General features: G+C 40.2%; 1 protein-coding gene across 5 annotated transcripts in view; it reads left to right on the plus strand.

Moving 5' to 3' along the window:
* LOC112045740 (JNK-interacting protein 3) overlaps window positions 1-17274 on the plus strand; it is a 48281-nt gene that overhangs the window by 21694 nt on the left and 9313 nt on the right. For 3 of the 5 annotated variants that reach the window (XM_052890843.1, XM_052890844.1, XM_052890845.1), the window contains 7 exons: window positions 447-572; window positions 970-1108; window positions 1724-1907; window positions 3378-3538; window positions 4104-4264; window positions 11567-11825; window positions 13368-13616. In XM_052890843.1, the coding sequence (XP_052746803.1) occupies window positions 447-572; window positions 970-1108; window positions 1724-1907; window positions 3378-3538; window positions 4104-4264; window positions 11567-11825; window positions 13368-13616 (1279 nt within the window). Of the gene's footprint in view, window positions 1-446; window positions 573-969; window positions 1109-1723; window positions 1908-3377; window positions 3539-4103; window positions 4265-11566; window positions 11826-13367; window positions 13617-16193; window positions 16305-17274 lie in introns of all 5 variants that reach the window. The other 2 variants (XM_052890846.1, XM_052890847.1) reach the window with 1 other exon arrangement.

Here is a 17274-nt window from a genome sequence, read left to right on the forward strand (position 1 = left end):
AGATCATCATGGCCTATTTAAAAATAATTTTTTTTAAGGGTTCATGTTTTAAAAAATATAATTATTTATATAATGATTTATTTATTTTGCTATCATCCGCGAAAAGTCGACGCAACGTGCAATTGCAAAAATTTTGCAATTGCACGTTGTAGAGTGAACATCTCCTGAGGATGCTCCGGTTTCGGGGTGAAACGTACGTAGAGAGTATTTTGCCGGACCTGGGTGACGTTGTCGCATGGGTTCGTCGACTTTTCGCGGATGATAGCAAAATAAATAAATCATTATATAATCATGATGAACTTCCGCAAAGTAACGCCTGCTTCTATCCAATATATAATTATTTTTTTGAATCTTATAGAACGCTGATGAACAATTTGGGACCCTTTTAAAAAAGTGACAACTATTCCTCATTCTTCTACTACCTATTCATTGTTCAATTGTTACAGCAATCACTCTTCTGCGTTGGCAAGAGCGAGTCTGTTGAGAGTCAAAGCAACGAGAGCCAGGTCTCCAGCAGCACTGGAACGGCAGACAATGGAGAGAAGGAAGTTACAATCGGCTCTACAAGATTAGTAAGTTTAATCTGTCAACTACTGGAAGCCCTCGGGCGAGTTGCCAGTAAATGTTCTTTAGTAGTTAGCCAGTAGACCCTCGTCGAGTGAACAAATAAAAACTGTATTTTGACAGTGTTAGAGTTTAATTTAGTTTGAACAACTTTTGTCTATAGAGTTTTTTTTATTGATTGCACATATTATATTGCTTTAAACTTGCATATAATTGACTAGAATAATAATTATGAGACTTTTAATGTTATGGCCAGGACCAAGTGCCTTCTACCAAACTCTGGAAGGAAAACAAACTCAATTTTATAACTCAATACTATAGGACTTAATGATCCCAAGCCATAGCCACCAACGAAGCATTGATATTAAATAGACATACAATTTTATATTAATTTGAATGATTCAGGTACAGGCTACTATCCTCACTCCGCCGAGCACACCAGTAATAGATATACCTACACGGGAAGCTAGTGACGAGAGCTCGCCATCAGATCGAAATGAACTTCGAGCCGACAGTCCGCCGTTATCATCTACGCCAATCAATGGTAACATTATCACTTACTATCATCATGATGTTGTCATCATTCTACTCAAAACATGTGACAAAATAATAAGGCAGAGAACATTTAATCTAACTACTGAACTAATTTTTAACTGATTTTTACCAATAGATAGACTGTATTGATTCATAAGTAAATAATTAGAGCCTCAATAGCTCAACGATAAAGCGGTTGGATTCATCACCGAGTGGTGGTGTTTCGATCCCCGCCCCGTTGGGCTTTTGTCGTACTTACTCCTAATTCAGTAATTTAATGACTGCGTGGAGGGATTTTAATATTGGTGATATTTAAAAGATATGAAAAATATATAATATATTCGAAGTATATGAAAAGCCGTGAGGGAGTTTCATGGGAAACGCTGCCTAACTCCTTCGAGATATGAGTATTATAAAACAATGCATAGTCCTGCTTTATAGATCTACAAAAACTTCTCCACATATAATAATACAAACAATGTCCAGTAAAATAAAAACGATCATCATTATTAGATTAATGGCCACCTAGCTACTACAGATATAGGCCTCCCGTTGTATCGGAGAGGGCGACATGCAGCTTAGACCCATCACGCAGCTCCAATGAGTATTTCCTTTATACTTTCAGCTGGCGTTGAGGCGAGGAACTCTCCCGAGCGCGGAGTAGACGCGTTCACTGAGGAGCAGAGTGGCGAGCGCGCGGCGGAAGGGCGCGCCATGTCCACTGTGATGGCGACCATGTGGCTCGGCACCAAGAGCGGCAACCTATTCGTGCACTCCGCCATACACAACTATAGCAAGTGTCTGGCGAGGTGGGTACGGCCTTCCTATGGCTACTTTCTAGCTTCAACATAAAACCCTGGTTGCCATCTAGAGACAAAGTGGTCATTAAGACGTATCATAAGAATCCAAATTCGATGTGATTAAATAGTTTTATTACAGCTTTTTACCCTTATGGTTACTAACTTCGTGATAAAACCATGGTTACCATCTAGAGAGTTCTCATTAAGACGTAACATATGAGTCCAAACCAAGAATAAAAGTGGTACGTATCGTTAGAACTGCCCACTTTGAGCAATAGTTAGTAAGGCACAAATGTAGGATTCGCCTAAACAAAGTTATACAAGTTCGATGACTCGTCACTTCAAATGAATGGATATGACGAGCCATCGAAACTGTATAACTTTGAACTTTGAACTTTCAGAGCAATCAACGTTTGTGACGCACAAGCTACAAATGACCAAATCTAACGATTCGTACCATAGTATTGTTGAACTGCATTTTAAAAAAATCAATAAAATATATTTGGATTTTACTAATCATCGAAACTGTCTTGACTCAGAGTTACACTGCAACGTTTATGCCGTAGTAACTAATTCTGTCAATTATTTCAAATGGCTAGTTATAACGATACATATCATTTATTTTATTGGTGGGCACTTACAATTCTCAACAAAATACATAGAAGTGACGAGTTGTCAAACCTGTGTAACTTGGTTCAGACCAATCCTACAACATTTTTGTGAGTACTAACTTTCTTTTCTTGGCGGGCACTTTTGAAAATCGACAAAATGTATGGAAGTAACGAATCGTCGATCCTGTATAACTTGATTCAGAGCCGATCCGATAACTTATGCCACATTGACTATGGCTCCAAATGGTTAGTTAGTACGTTATTCCTAAGGCTACCTTAAAGCTTTATCATCTAACCTCTGATCCATCTAAAGACAAATCAGAAGAGCTCAAACTAGATGGAGTTGTTGTAAGGTAAGGTTGTATGTTTGGGTGTTTGTTACTCTTTAATGCCGCAACTACTGAACCGATTTGTCTGAAATTTGGAATGAAAATAGATTTTACTCTGGATTAGCACATAGGCTACTCTCTTTGTCCCGAATAAATCCATGGTTTCCCGAGATTTGCAAAGAACTGTTGGTTCTGATATGAATGTTGGTTACTCTTTCACGCCGCGAATACTGAACCAAATTAACTCAAATTTGAAATAGATATAGATTATAGCCTAGATTATTATATAAATAATATATTAAAAAAAATAAAAAAGCCTTTTATTTCCAGTTTAAATTTACATTTTGCGAGAATACCTATAACAACATAGTAATGGTATATTACAGGGTATTTAAAAAGAAAGTATATTTTTTTAACACATAGACTACTTTTTATCCCGAAAAAAAAGATAGTTCCCGCGGGATTTGTGAAAAACTGATTTCCACGCAAACGAAGTAGCGGGCGTCCGCTAGTTAAATATATTTATTTATATCTTACAGGGTGAAGCTGAATGACGCCATTTTGTCGATCGTATGGTGCGCTTCGCGGTGTGTGGTTGCGCTGGCGGATGGTACTATCGCGATATTCGCTCGGCTAGCCGACGGCCAGTGGGACTTCACCCAGTACTCGCTGATGACTCTGGGAGATCCCAAGTGCTCAGGTAACTAGAGTTATTGTGCTCTAGCAGAGATTGCCGAGTAACCCTGCCATAGGAGTATGAAAAACTTCAAGTCGGTTGCAAGGAGCTTCTATTTGGAAAATCAAGACCGTGATATCAAAAAAGCTACTAAGTGGCGAACGTTTAGCAGCAAATAATGATGATGATGATGAAGATGATGATGATGATGATGCGAGACTGTCTTATTTAAAAATGAATAAATTTTCTGGAGAGCGTCAATGTTTTTGCCATATAGGTTTTAATGTAGTTATTAGTAGTAGAATACATTTTTGTATTTTTGCAGAATTTTAGGATTAGTAGCTTTAAAGATAAGAGTAATTTTCGCATTTTTGGAAATAATTATTGTGAAAAATAACCCGCTAACGTGTTTTTATTATCTAATCACGTCACACTTCTGTGTTTGAATCATAGAAGTAAATAAAAACTACCTGCCATTTGTGACTGTGCCTACCTGTGACAGACTTAACACAAATGAAGAAAACAGATCCTGCATGGGTTTAGTTTAAATTCGGTCGTACGGAACCCTAAAAATGTAAATTAATTGCAGTGCGATGCTTGAGCGCTGTAGGCAACACAGTGTGGTGCGGCTACCGCAACCGAGTGCTGGTGGTGGAGCCGCGCGCGCCGCGACTGCTGCACTCGCTCGAGGCGCACCCGCGGCACGAGAGCCAGGTGCGGCAGATGGCCGCGCACCGAGACGGCGTCTGGGTGAGTCCTTCACAGCCACTCGTAACTCAGACCAATACCTTACCTTACCTTATCAGCCGATAGACGTCCACTGCTGGACATAGGCCTCTTGCATGGACCTCCAAGCCCAACGATCTCGAGCCGCCAGCATCCAGCGGGAGCCGCTGGATGCTGGCGGCTCCCGATAAAGAGAAGGGTGTGAAATAGGGGTTGAAAGTTTACATCGATTTTCACGCGGACAAAGTCGCGGGCATCTGCTAGTGTAATATAAAAAGGAACTTTCCATTTATAAAATTGACCTATTGGAGTTAACATTAAAAAACCTACATCAGACAAATCAACTATGTAACATAGATATAATTTGTTTAACAGAAACTTTTATTAAAAGGGGATCTGAGTCAAATCTTAAACTCAGAAGTTACGATGTTGCGGCTCAATTTACTAGAAAAAATGAATGGCGAGGGGGCACGTGCATTATCTTGAAAAGAAATTTAGATTTCGTTCCGCTAACTGAACTTTTGAAAAAAGTAGAACCAGTAGAATACCATTTTGAATACTGTGGTACATATATTAAGACATTTAATTTAATAATTATATGTATTTATCGCACACCGGTTTCCAATATAAATATATTCTTTGAGAAATTAGAGTTCTTACTATGCAAACTAAATGTCATTAAAACTAAAAAGAACATAGTCTTATGTGGGGACTGGAATATTAATATTCTTGTTAAAAATAAAGCGTCTGAACAATTGTTTTCCCTTATTGCGAATTATGGACTTGTAAACCACATAAATAGACCTACTAGGAAATTGTCGTGTATTGACCTAATTGTGAGTAATTTTAAAGGTGCTAAGTCAGATTTGCACTACATTGCACTATCTGATCACGAAACTGCGCAATCGATTACTTTTACGACAAACTCAGACACGGTGAAAACTAAGAAGGAAACTAAATGTTTTATAAAAAGGAGAGATTTTTCGCTAAGTAATAAAAGCAAATTTTTGCAATGCTTATCCGCGCTGTCTTTTAATAATGTATTAACGCAGACCAGCACAAATGAGTCATTCGAAATGTTTCATAGTGAATTAATATTATTTTACGACCTGTGTTTTCCTATTATCACAGTCAAAACAATGGATAAAAATATTAAAAATAAATGGATTTCAAAGGGGTTAAAAAAATCATGTATAATAAAAAGAAAATTATACTTAGAATACAGGTTATCTGCGGCAAACAAACGGTTAAATAAAGTATATTACACGAAATATTCACGTTTATTAAAAATTTGCATACATAAATCACAAAGGATTTCTAACACTAATTACATATTAAAATCTAAAAATAAATGCAAAGCAGCCTGGGATATCATAAACTCAAATCTTAACTCAAATAAAGTATGTAATGAAATAAAAGAAATTAAAAACAGCAAAAATATTACGTTGTCTTATCCGATACAGATTGCTGAAGAGTTTAACAATTATTTCATAAAGCAACGCTAACGCAAATAGTAACTCAATACCTTCAACTAATACGTTATCACATTGTTGCTCATCTTTGTTTCTTTCACCGGTAAATCCGAATGATGTAAGTAAATATATTACTCAACTAAAGGATACTAATTCCTCAGGATATGATGGACTTAACACTAAGATCATAAAATCTTGTGCAAAATTCATCGCAACACCTCTTAGTCATATCATAAACCTGTCATTTATAGAAGGTGTATTTCCTTGCAATTTGAAAAAATCTATAGTAAAGCCATTACATAAGAAAAACGACAAAAAGGAAATGAGTAACTACCGCCCAATTACTCTCATCCCCATCCTGTCAAAAGTTTTTGAAAAAATTATGTTCGATAAAATATACAGCTTCATAACATCTTTTAATATACTTAAGAGAGAACAATTTGGCTTTAGGAAACAAAGTAGCACAACTCTTGCCTGTTTTAATCTAACAAAATTAATATTAGAAAGTTTGGACTTTAATCATAGTGTAGTTTCAATATTCCTAGATATGACAAAGGCATTTGACCTAATCAGCCATAAAATACTAATCAGTAAATTGGAAAAATATGGTATAAGAGGCGAGGCATTAGGCTGGATTCAAAGTTACCTTTTTGAACGAAAACAATGTGTTGAAATTTCTAAAACTACAGGACTACACACACACTCATACCGCTCAAAGTTTAAAACCCAAAACCCGTACGGAGTACCTCAAGGAAGCGTGCTAGGTCCTTTATTATTTTTATTATATATAAACGACCTTCCTAATGTTATCTCACATAAATGTATATTATACGCCGATGATACAACGATTATAGTTAAATCGAAAAACAAACATAATCTCGAGGAAAAAATTAATAAAGCAATTGCATCAGTCCTAGAATGGTTAAAACAAAATAACCTTAGTATTAATATGAGTAAAACACATTATATACAATACCAGACACTTAACTCACACCCAGTAGATTTAAGTATTGTACACAATTCGCAAAACATAGAAGAAAGAAATACGGCAAATTTTCTAGGGATAACAGTGGATAAACATTGTAATTGGAAGGCACATATCGAGATAGTATGTAACAGAATAGATAGGTTTATTTACGCCTTGAAAAGGGTTGCACAAATTAGTGGAAAAAAAACGGCTCTGTTAGCTTACCATGGACACGTTTCATCTATATTGCGCTATGGATTAATTTTATGGGGTAACTCAATAGATGCGAAAAAAGCCTTCATTAAACAAAAGGCTTGTATAAGGTCAGTGTTTCAAGCCAATCCTTTAGATAGCTGTAAACCTCTGTTCAAAAACAATAATATCTTACTTCGCTGCCATGCCTTTATATATTTGAAACGTTGCTGTTCGTAAAAAAGAATCCAACTCTGTTCCCTACCAAAAAACTAATGTGCCCAAACTGGCGGGGCAGGCAACCAAATAAAATCTGTGTGCCACCGAGACGGCTGGTTCTTCTCTCAAATAATTGCTTCTGTATGGCTGTTTCTTTGTACAATAAGCTTCCAGAATCATATAAAACTATGCCCCTAATAAAGTTTAAGCGAATAATCTTCTCCATTTTAAATAATAAGAATTATTATAGTGTTGACGAGTACATGAATGACATGAAATTTTGTAATGTATAAATATTGACGTTTTATAATTGTAGGTATAATAAATTATTGTAAAATTCTGTAAATATTTGCACGCTGGTATATCAGTAAATTGTGATGGAATTTTTTATCTATAGTGTAAGAACCATTGTAACCCACAGTTTCAGCAAATAAATTATTATTATTATTATTATCCAAATGAATTAAACTCTCACGCCCAGTACAAAATAAATATATATAAAAGCCAAAGGGAAAATAAATAAACTTACTTAAATACACAAAACAAATAAACTTAAATATATATTACATAAATACATATATGCACCGGGCGGAGGATTCACCCCGGCAGGGAGACCAAACGGCCGGGGGTCAGGGCGACAGGTGGAGAAACCGGCGGACTATCCTAGCCGAGTCCAGCAAGACCGCTTTTTGCATCTTGCCTGCGAGCGAACTGCCACGGAACCCCAGCCGCCTCAGATGGTGAGCGAGGCTGACTGGGATCAAACCGTTGGCAGATATAACGATGGGGATGATTTCAGTGGACTCCACATGCCACATGGCGGTAACCTCGTGAGCCAGATCTAGATATTTACGTTTTTTCTCTGTCTCAGCTCTCACAAGGTTCTCGTCATATGGAATTGTGATGTCCACTAAAAACACCCTCGACTGTGCCCGGTCCAACACCACGATGTCAGGCTTATTCGCAAGAATAGTCCTGTCCGTGATAATGGACCGGTCCCAATAGAGCCGGACTCCGTCGCGTTCAAGCACTGGCACCGGTGTGTACTTGTAATAAGGCAACCTCTGGTCCAGGAGACCGTACGTCAGAGCAAGCTCTTGGTGAAGGATTTTGGCTGCTTGGTTGTGTCTGTGCAGATACTCAGTGTTGGCAAGAGCTGAACAACCCGAAAGGACATGTCTGAGTGACTCGCCGGGATGGCGACAGGCTCGACAGATGTCGTGAGTGCCATCCTTCAGAATGTACTTTCGGTAGTTCCGCGTCTTTACCACCTGATCTTGTATCGCAAAAACAAACCCTTCGGTTTCCCCAAAGAGGTCACCGAAGCGCAGCCACTGCACAGACGCTTTTTTACTGACATGGGGCTCATGAAGAGCCTTAAAAAAGCGTCCGTGCAGCTCCTTCCCCTTCCATACGGTCTCCCGGTCAGAGATGCTCTGTACCACTGGTTTTTGCCATTCGCTGTTGGCCAAGGATAGCGGGGTGAGTCCTTTATCACATGCTATGACTTCTGTATGCATCGGGGCCTCCCTTTTCGTCTCGAAGTAGGTCCTGAGGCTGCATATCTCCCGATTGTGCATGGTCTTGGCGCTAAGTAGGCCTCGACCACCACACTTTCGGGGGACATACAATCTCATGACAGACGATTTTGGGTGATGCATACGATAGAGAGTCATAGTCGTGCGGACCCTTCTATCCAGGACGTCTAATTCGGTCTGAGTCCATCTGAGCACGCCAAAGGTGTACATGAGAACAGGCATGACCCAGCCGTTATAAGCTCGAATCTTATTGGCGCCCGACAAATAACTTTTACAGATCTTTGTCAGACGTCGATAAAAACCCTCGCAAACTGACTGTTTCATGTCCGCCTCTTGCACCCCTATAGATTGTGACATGCCCAGATACCGGTAAGATTCAGTTTCAGAAAGGGTCTTGATGTTAAGCAGGTCAGGATTGATCCCGACCGTGTGAGTGACCTGACCCCTCTCCACATGCAAGACCGCACACTTGTCTAGTCCCAGCTCCATTCTGATGGAATTACTGAATCCCGTGGTGAGATTCAGTAATTCCTGCAGTCGGGTAGCATTGGGCGCTAGCAGTTTGAGGTCGTCCATGTAGAGAAGGTGAGGCACTTTTGTCCCTCCTCTCCGAAACTGAAAGCCTGTCCCCGAACCCTCTAGTAATGTACTGAGAGGATTCAAGGCCAAGCAAAACCATAGTGGACTCAGACAGTCACCCTGGAAGATACCCCGGCGTATCCTAATCCGGTCATCGGCAGCCGCCAACCGCTCGCCATGGAGACAAAGGATCGTGCTCCATTGCCCCATACATGACCGGAGGAAGTCTTGAACTGTACAATCGATTTTGTACAGCTCAAGGACCCTCAAGAGCCACGAATGAGGCACCGAGTCGAATGCCTTTTTATAGTCAATCCAGGCTGCGGCAAAATTCCGGCGGTTGCGCTTGACCAATTGGCCCGCGACAGAGTCGATGAGAAGGAGCTCCTTGGTACCACGACTACCACCCCGACATCCGTTCTGAGCCCCAGACATGATGTTATTATCGTCTACATGACGAGTTATCTTAGAGCTCAGAACGGATGTCAGTGTCTTATAGATGGTAGTAAGACACGTGATGGGACGGTATTTTGAGGGATCTACGGTGTCGGTGGTCTTTGGAGCTAAATGAGTGATCCCGGTGGTGAAAAGGTTCGGGAGTGTCCCTTGCTCGAGAGCCTCTTGGAATTGGCGAGCCAAGGTGACATGGCAAGTCGAGAACGCCTTCAGCCAGTAGTGATGCAGTCCGTCGGGCCCCGGACTTTTCCAGTTCGCGGCCCGCCTTACTGCACCGACCACATCCTCCGTAGAGATGGCGACTGGGTTCATCGGCCTGATTGCGGCACATGTCTCCTCTATCGCCGAAATCCAAGGACCCTCATCGTGCTCTACCTCTCTTGACCATATGTTTCGCCAAAAAGCGATAAGGTCAGCCGGATTCGGCTGTGGAGAGGTAGAACAGACTGCAGGACACTCCAATCTGTTGTAGAACCTTTTCTGATCACTCGAGAAAAGACGATTTTGCTGAAATCGCTCAACTCTTTCCGAGTATCGTCGTATGCGGTTCCCCCATGCAGCGATTTTCTGCTTCAGGTCGTCGATGCGCTCCGTCAGTTTTAGGGTTACGTCCGGCTGATCCAGCCTAACCCCGAGCCCGTTAAAGGCTATTCTGACGGAGCGCACAATCCTTGGCCTTCTATTGCCCAACCTGAAGCATAGCAGTCTGCCAATGAGGCCTCTGGCAAGGGTGATACGGCGTTCTATCCTTCTCTTCCAGGCTGGTTCTGCTCTGATGTTATTAACAGAACGCCCCGGGCGTCCAGGTTCCTTGGTTTTGATACCAATGAAACGGTGGACGGTTAGGGCTGCCCCGAAAAGGATAGAAGCCGTATCATCCAGACCAGTGCTGCCCGCCAGATGTTGGGGCAGCATTTTGTTGACAGCCTCAATGACATCCCGCGTCGCTATATTTAGCGCAATACGGGAGAGCCGCGGACGATTCTCTAGAGGAGCATTACGGATTTCAGCAATCGTCTCTTCTAGGATCCTTCTCATCCGCTCTAAATCAAGGGAGACGGTTCCCTCAGTGTCCTCCTCCTCTGCATGCAAATCTTGGGACATAGGTTCAGTCTCTTCGCGGACAGGCGCCGCCGGTGAGACGATTTGCTCTGCAGAAGAGGTTGGCACTTCGGGAACAGCCTCACGTCGTAATCGTTCGAGCTCGGTCGCGTTGAAGATGTTAGAACGCTGAATAAACCGAGCTCGATCTGCTAGGTTCTGTTCGGTGACAGTTAAGTGCGGCTCAAGCAGCAAGAACTCGCGGTACATTGCTGCTCGGTAGCCAGTCCGTCCGGTTTCTCCCCCTGTAGCCCTGTAGTACGCGCGCATGACATTTTTGTTCATGTCGCATGTCCATTTCATGCGCCGTACGCCACCAGCGGCGGGCTCTGAAGATTGGGCCCTAATGGATCCTGTCAGAGCCAAGCCCTCTGGTGGAGATGATGGATGTGCCGACCGGTCAGGTGGTAGTGCCGGTCGACGAGTTTGGCTGGCGGCTCGCATGCTGCCACGTCCAGCGCCAGCCCCAGACGCGCCCTGGCGACCCCCAGGTAGCGGCCCTATACGCGCATCATTATTATCCATCATCATATTTAGGGGGAGGGGTGAGTGGTGATTACATCACTCGGGGTCCACTCATGTCCCCGAGGAGGCTAGTATTTTACGAGCCAGCTAGCTCTGCGGAGAACCAGAAGATGTTAGTTGGTTCTCCGATGTCCCTTAGTCGCCTCTTACGACACCCTCGGGATAGGTAGGGGTGGCAACATTCTGCTCTGCCGGTGCCACACGGCTTATTATTATTATTATTATTATAATAATCTATAAGAATGTTTTGTAAACAAGAAAACCTCACTAATTTCAGGTGTCAATAAAAATGGATTCGGCGCTGCGGTTGTACCACGCGCACACATACAAACACTTGAGAGATGTGGACATCGAGCCGTACGTCAGCAAGATGCTGGGTACAGGCAAATTGGGCTTCTCTCTTGTGCGCATCACAGCACTCCTCATCAGCTACGGACGACTGTGGATTGGCACCAGCAACGGCGTGGTCATCTCTGTGCCGCTGACCGAGACGTCTTCCGCGTCGGCGTCTAGCGTCTCTAGAATGCCGCTACCTGGTGAGTTGCCCCCACTGCATCAGATCTCACAATTGTCACTGTGATTGAGTATGAACAAGCATTACTTTGTTGTGCCTTCGCAATGTGCTGGATACAGGTAAACTGCAACAGCGTAATAATACAAGTGCCGCTGTCTGAGACGTCTAACACCGCCTGCTGCTAACTGCCTAACTGCTGCTAGCTGGTGAGTCGACCCCACTGCATCAGATCTAAAAATTGTTACTATGACTAAGTACAATAAGGCATCACTTTGTTGTGCCGCCTCAAGATGATGTATGAAGGCAAACTGCAACAGCAACGTGTCATTGCCGTTGTCCGAGGTGTCTAACACCGTCTGAGAGCGATTATAAGCTGCCTGTATCCAACGAATCCCAGCGATCGCTTGATGTCGTCAGTCCATCTGGTAAGGGGTCGTTCGAATCCGGTCCGAGGCATGCACCTCCAACTTTTAAGTTGTGTGCATTTTAAGATATTTAATATCATTTGTCCCAAACGGTGAAGCAAAAACATCGTGAGAAAACCTTGCATACCAGAGATTATATTATTTAAATTTTAGATATTTTCTTAATTCTCTGCGTGTGTGAAGACTGCCAAACCGCATTGGGCCAGCGTGGTGGACTGATAGCCTAACCCCTCTCATTCTGAGAGGAGACTCGAGCTCAGTGAGCCGAATATGGGTCGATAATGAGATGATTAATAAATAAATAAATAAATAAATGATTTATTGAGCAAAAAACATTTTTATACAGAAATAGGTTGAAACGGCAGTTGTGCTAAAATCTATAAAAGATTTTGTGTTACAACCACCATCTCTTCACGAACGAAGATTACAATATTTTTAGCTGCAGTACAAGTACAATTAAAAACTATTAAAATTAATTAAATTAAATTAAATTAAATAAACTATTAAAATTAAAAATTAGATATAAAACAAAAAAGTATTAAATTGTGATTTAGTTTTTAAGGTAGCTTATATAATCAAATTTATACATAACTTATAATTTTTCCAATTTATATATAATTTGAGTTACAAATACAATTAAAACTTAATATATGTGCATCTGTAATTTATACCAGTTTTATTTTAATAATTTAAAGATAGCGTATGCGTATGTGTGTGTGTGTGTGTGTGTGTGTGTGTGTGTGTGTGTGTACATGAGAGTGGGCGTGCTAGTAAGTTTAAGTTATTATCTAAGAATCTTCAGCAATTTTTCAGTTTCATCGTAATCTAATGTTAGAAGCCAGGTTTTAACATTGATTCTACAAGTATTGTTAGTCAATGAACGCAATTCCATTACTTTGCTAGCTACATTGTACAGATGCTTTCCAAGAAATGATAAATGCTTTTGAGCAAAGCTGGTTCTACAATGTTTAACATCACAAATTTTGTCTTTCCTCCGTCTGTATTTAATATTATGTTTAAAATTATTTTGTTTATGTTGACACATTATAATATTAAGTATAAACAATTGCCTAACTGTTAGGACTTGACAATGGCTATATAGATCACGAGTAGGGTACGATTCATTTTCGCGTTCGTAGGACACGCGTCGGTGGTGCCAGCGGGACCCGCCCCAGGAGCTTGCAGTCCAGGGGACTGCATCCCATGGTGTTCAATGGCGCTCGCCCAGCTGAGTTTCCACGGCCACCGGGACGCGGTCACGTTCTTCGTGTCGGTACCCGGCGCCACCATGCAGACGTCGCCCGACTCGCCGCCCTCGCACCCCGCGACCCTCCACGCCCCCATGCTGGTCATATCTGGTGGGGAGGGGTACATCGACTTCAGAATAGGTAATCTACGTTTGCCTCTAACTTTTTTGGAGTAACACTTCTTTACGCACGCTTGACTTGCGGAGTAAGCTAGTGAATGCGTAACGCAAGCGTTACGAAAAGTGTGATCGGGTGAAGCGAACGAAAAGATAAAAAGAAGGTTATTGAAGATGAAATAGGACGTTTCTGTAGGACGAAGAGAAATCAGTACGCGCGCATATTTCGCATCTCTCTTTTCCTGTCATTTACAGAGATTGAGTTAAAGAAGTTTTACTTCAGTTGAGTGGTCTAAAAATGAACTATTATCATATCCAGTTAAAAAAAAACTTCTACAAAAATGAATATAGTCACATTAAAAAAATATATTTTATTTAATAAAAAAATAGTAGTAAACCTTGGTAAAAATCTATTTAGCCTAGACTGGCTGATCTTTTACTAATAGAGAAATTCACTATTAAATCTTTTTTGAGTATTCAAATCTGTGAATACACTTTTCTAGTAAAATCATGTACGTATTTAAAAATATATGTATTTAAAAATATATGTACTGATGAATAAAATCGCGGAATTTTCACGTAAGTTTAAAAAGATAAACGACATATTTTTTAATACTGATTTATTGATATTTTAATTGATGATGTATGGACCAGATAAAGATGGGTATAATGGTGGTATATAAAGTAGTCGGCTTATTTTTAAAACATTGCAGTATGTTGCTTGATATGCTTAATCGAAAAACTCTTTTTTGCTTATATTCAAAAAATACGGAACATTTGCTTAGATGTTTCCAAATTAACAAGATATTTTTATCTTCCTTAGAACAAATACTGATAATTATAAATAATTTTCCCGAAAAAAGTAAAATAGCAGTAAAAAATTAACCTTTGCATTTCAATTGTTACTAATTGTAAAGGCGATTCATCGATTATATTTTTGTATAAAACATTATAAAAGTCGTCGCGTTATTTCAAATTAAACATTTGTATTCTCAAGTAGTTTTCACGAGACAATTATGTCAGCAACACTATCAAATCCGGTCACAATGATTCTTCCTTAAAAACTTGATTTATTAGTTTAACGATCAAAAACATTATTGTAAATGTCCGTACACTATTCACAATTTACCCTTAACAATTCGTTCACCTTGTTCAGCAAATTGCATAGAATTTAACTCACAAGACAATAGCGGGCTGTAATAAGCTCGTTATGAACTGTCTCTTATAAGGTTGTGCACGCACTTGGACATGTTATCGGTAAACGGTCACGTGATGTTACCAAATATTAGAAAAATATTGAGAACAATTACCTAATCTTAAATGCGGAAATACTTCAATAAAAATATTCATGAAGGAAATTGGGTTGAAGGACTACAAAAATACCGAAGTACGTAGATATTTAATGAAAAGAACAGATATTGTTTGTGTTACAATGGATTTTATAAAGAATTTTAAAGAGAGTAAGCTGTTAAACTCGTTAAAGAGCTATCATACTAGTGGATTGCTAGAGTTCTTAAAGCAAAGCGGGTTCGCAACTTATACGTCACGGTCGCGCATGCGCAGCGAATTCGTTGCGGACGCACAATTTTGTACTGTCTCATACAAACGCTATTTATTATTCGTTTCCAAAACAACACAAACTAGTCACTCTCTTCCATTCGATTAATTGTTAATGGGTTATCCCAAATCCGTCGATTCTTGCAGTTTAGTCTCCAGCGTCTTCGAAGTAACAGCAAAACTAACAGCAGCAGTGTTTCCTTGTCAGAATCCATTTGTTACTGAATGTACTGTACGTCGTTAATTCGCTGCAAAATCGCGACGAAAACGTTCCGAATCTTCCACGCATTCGCTGTGCGCCCGCTCTGCTTCGCAACCGCTTGCAAACCGCTAGTATGATAAGGCCCTTAAAATTTATGAACAAGATATAATTATGAACGTTACTTACTTCCTCCATTTCTTTTATTGTTACGCCCTTCACTAAATGGCTCTATGAGGCCTGTTAGTGCTAGCTAGGCAGAACGCGAAATGATTTATGGCCCGACGAGACAGTTCATAACGGGCGAACTATAGTAAAAATTAATAACGAAATAGCATAAACTGCCGTTGCCGTTAACTAACATTGCGTACCTAAACCTCACCATCTTTGTTATTTTATTACACTTTCTTAAATCCTGAACGCCTCTTTTTAAGACAAATATTGACAATTGTATTTTTCGTAGCTTTAGTAGCTTTATATAACTGAGCCCGTTCGGCTTTTGACACACTATTTACTGAAATGTAAACCAGGTGAATTGTTTGCTATTAATTCGTCGTTCACATCTAAGAACGTCAGGAAAGTCGAAATCGGTTCAGACTATGAAATATACACCTTAAAGTGTTAATGGGTAAGCCACATGAATGCGTGTGCGGTTACATTCATACGTCCTTTTTACTTTCCACCAATAGACATGCAGTCTTTGTGAATGGAACCGAAACAGGACGAATGAATGCTCCGTGTCCCTGAATATAAGTATTTGTGGGGCTTACTTACGTTAATCACCTTCTGGAAGTAGGTGACAGTAACATGACGTCTCCGGTAGCATTTATATTTTTTTGCCACTAGAAGAGCACGCCGATGACGTACGAGATACCGCATCCCACCTCATAGTTTGGCAGGTTGTTGAGCAGTGTACCTGAGTAACATATAAGGCAATAGAACTTAAGGTTCATACCGGTATGCCCTTTCAATTTACGGCACGAAGCTTGGGGTCTCTATTTAACGCACATAGCTTTATATTTTATTCTGTGTAATCTTTCGCTAAGAATTTCTTGAGCGTGATTCAGAGACTATGCTTATATCGTATCTATTCCGGTAAGTCCGTTTGGCATTAGATTGTGGTAAGACGACAGATCGAGCGCGTGTTTCAACTGAAGATTCGTTTAGTTAACGTTCCTTCTAGACCAGGCGCTGAGAGATATTGAGTGTGCATCATTCCAGGACCACATTCTGTTTACAGTTTTGAATTCAGAAAAGCATGCAGATTACGATTCTGCATGTCGCTTCTATGTCAGTGTCACATATTAGATAATAGATTGAGCAGGAATGTAATAATAAATTGTTTAATATCTCCTTTCCTTTCAATGATGTAATTTATAAAACGCCTTTTATGCCTCATGATTCTTGCGGCACTAATTTTGGTGAGCAGTTGTTAAAAAACTGTAATGGTTTCCTGGTAAAATTAAAAAAATCTGTCATATCATAAATAAAATTGGTGATTTTTCTGTCATTAGCTCTTTCACTAATTACAACGTCTCTGGATCATTGCACCTTGGGAGCTAAATTTTCTTCTCACTCAAACAATCTGACTCACTTACTGTCCTCTCTTTACTAACGCTCTGAGTGTCTAACGTCATCGGTATTGTGCACAAATATTTTAAGTAAACCTCTTGTTTACTAATCTATTAACATGCACAGTCTATTAAAATAATTTTAAGCGTTTTGTGATAATGTCTTGTTTAACTAGTGATTGAAAAAAATATCAATTAAAATATCGAGTTTTTTTTATTAAATTAGTAGGAGGCACCTGCAAGTTTATTTAAAGTTCTGGAGCTTACGAAAATACTTCGAGTAACCCTAGCAGGGTTTTAGTCATAAAGTCCCACGTGACTTGATTTCCCCTCGTTACCAAAATAATGGGGAAATC

Source organism: Bicyclus anynana, chromosome Z (assembly GCF_947172395.1).
Source record: "Bicyclus anynana chromosome Z, ilBicAnyn1.1, whole genome shotgun sequence".
In the NCBI taxonomy this organism is placed as follows: domain Eukaryota; kingdom Metazoa; phylum Arthropoda; class Insecta; order Lepidoptera; family Nymphalidae; genus Bicyclus; species Bicyclus anynana.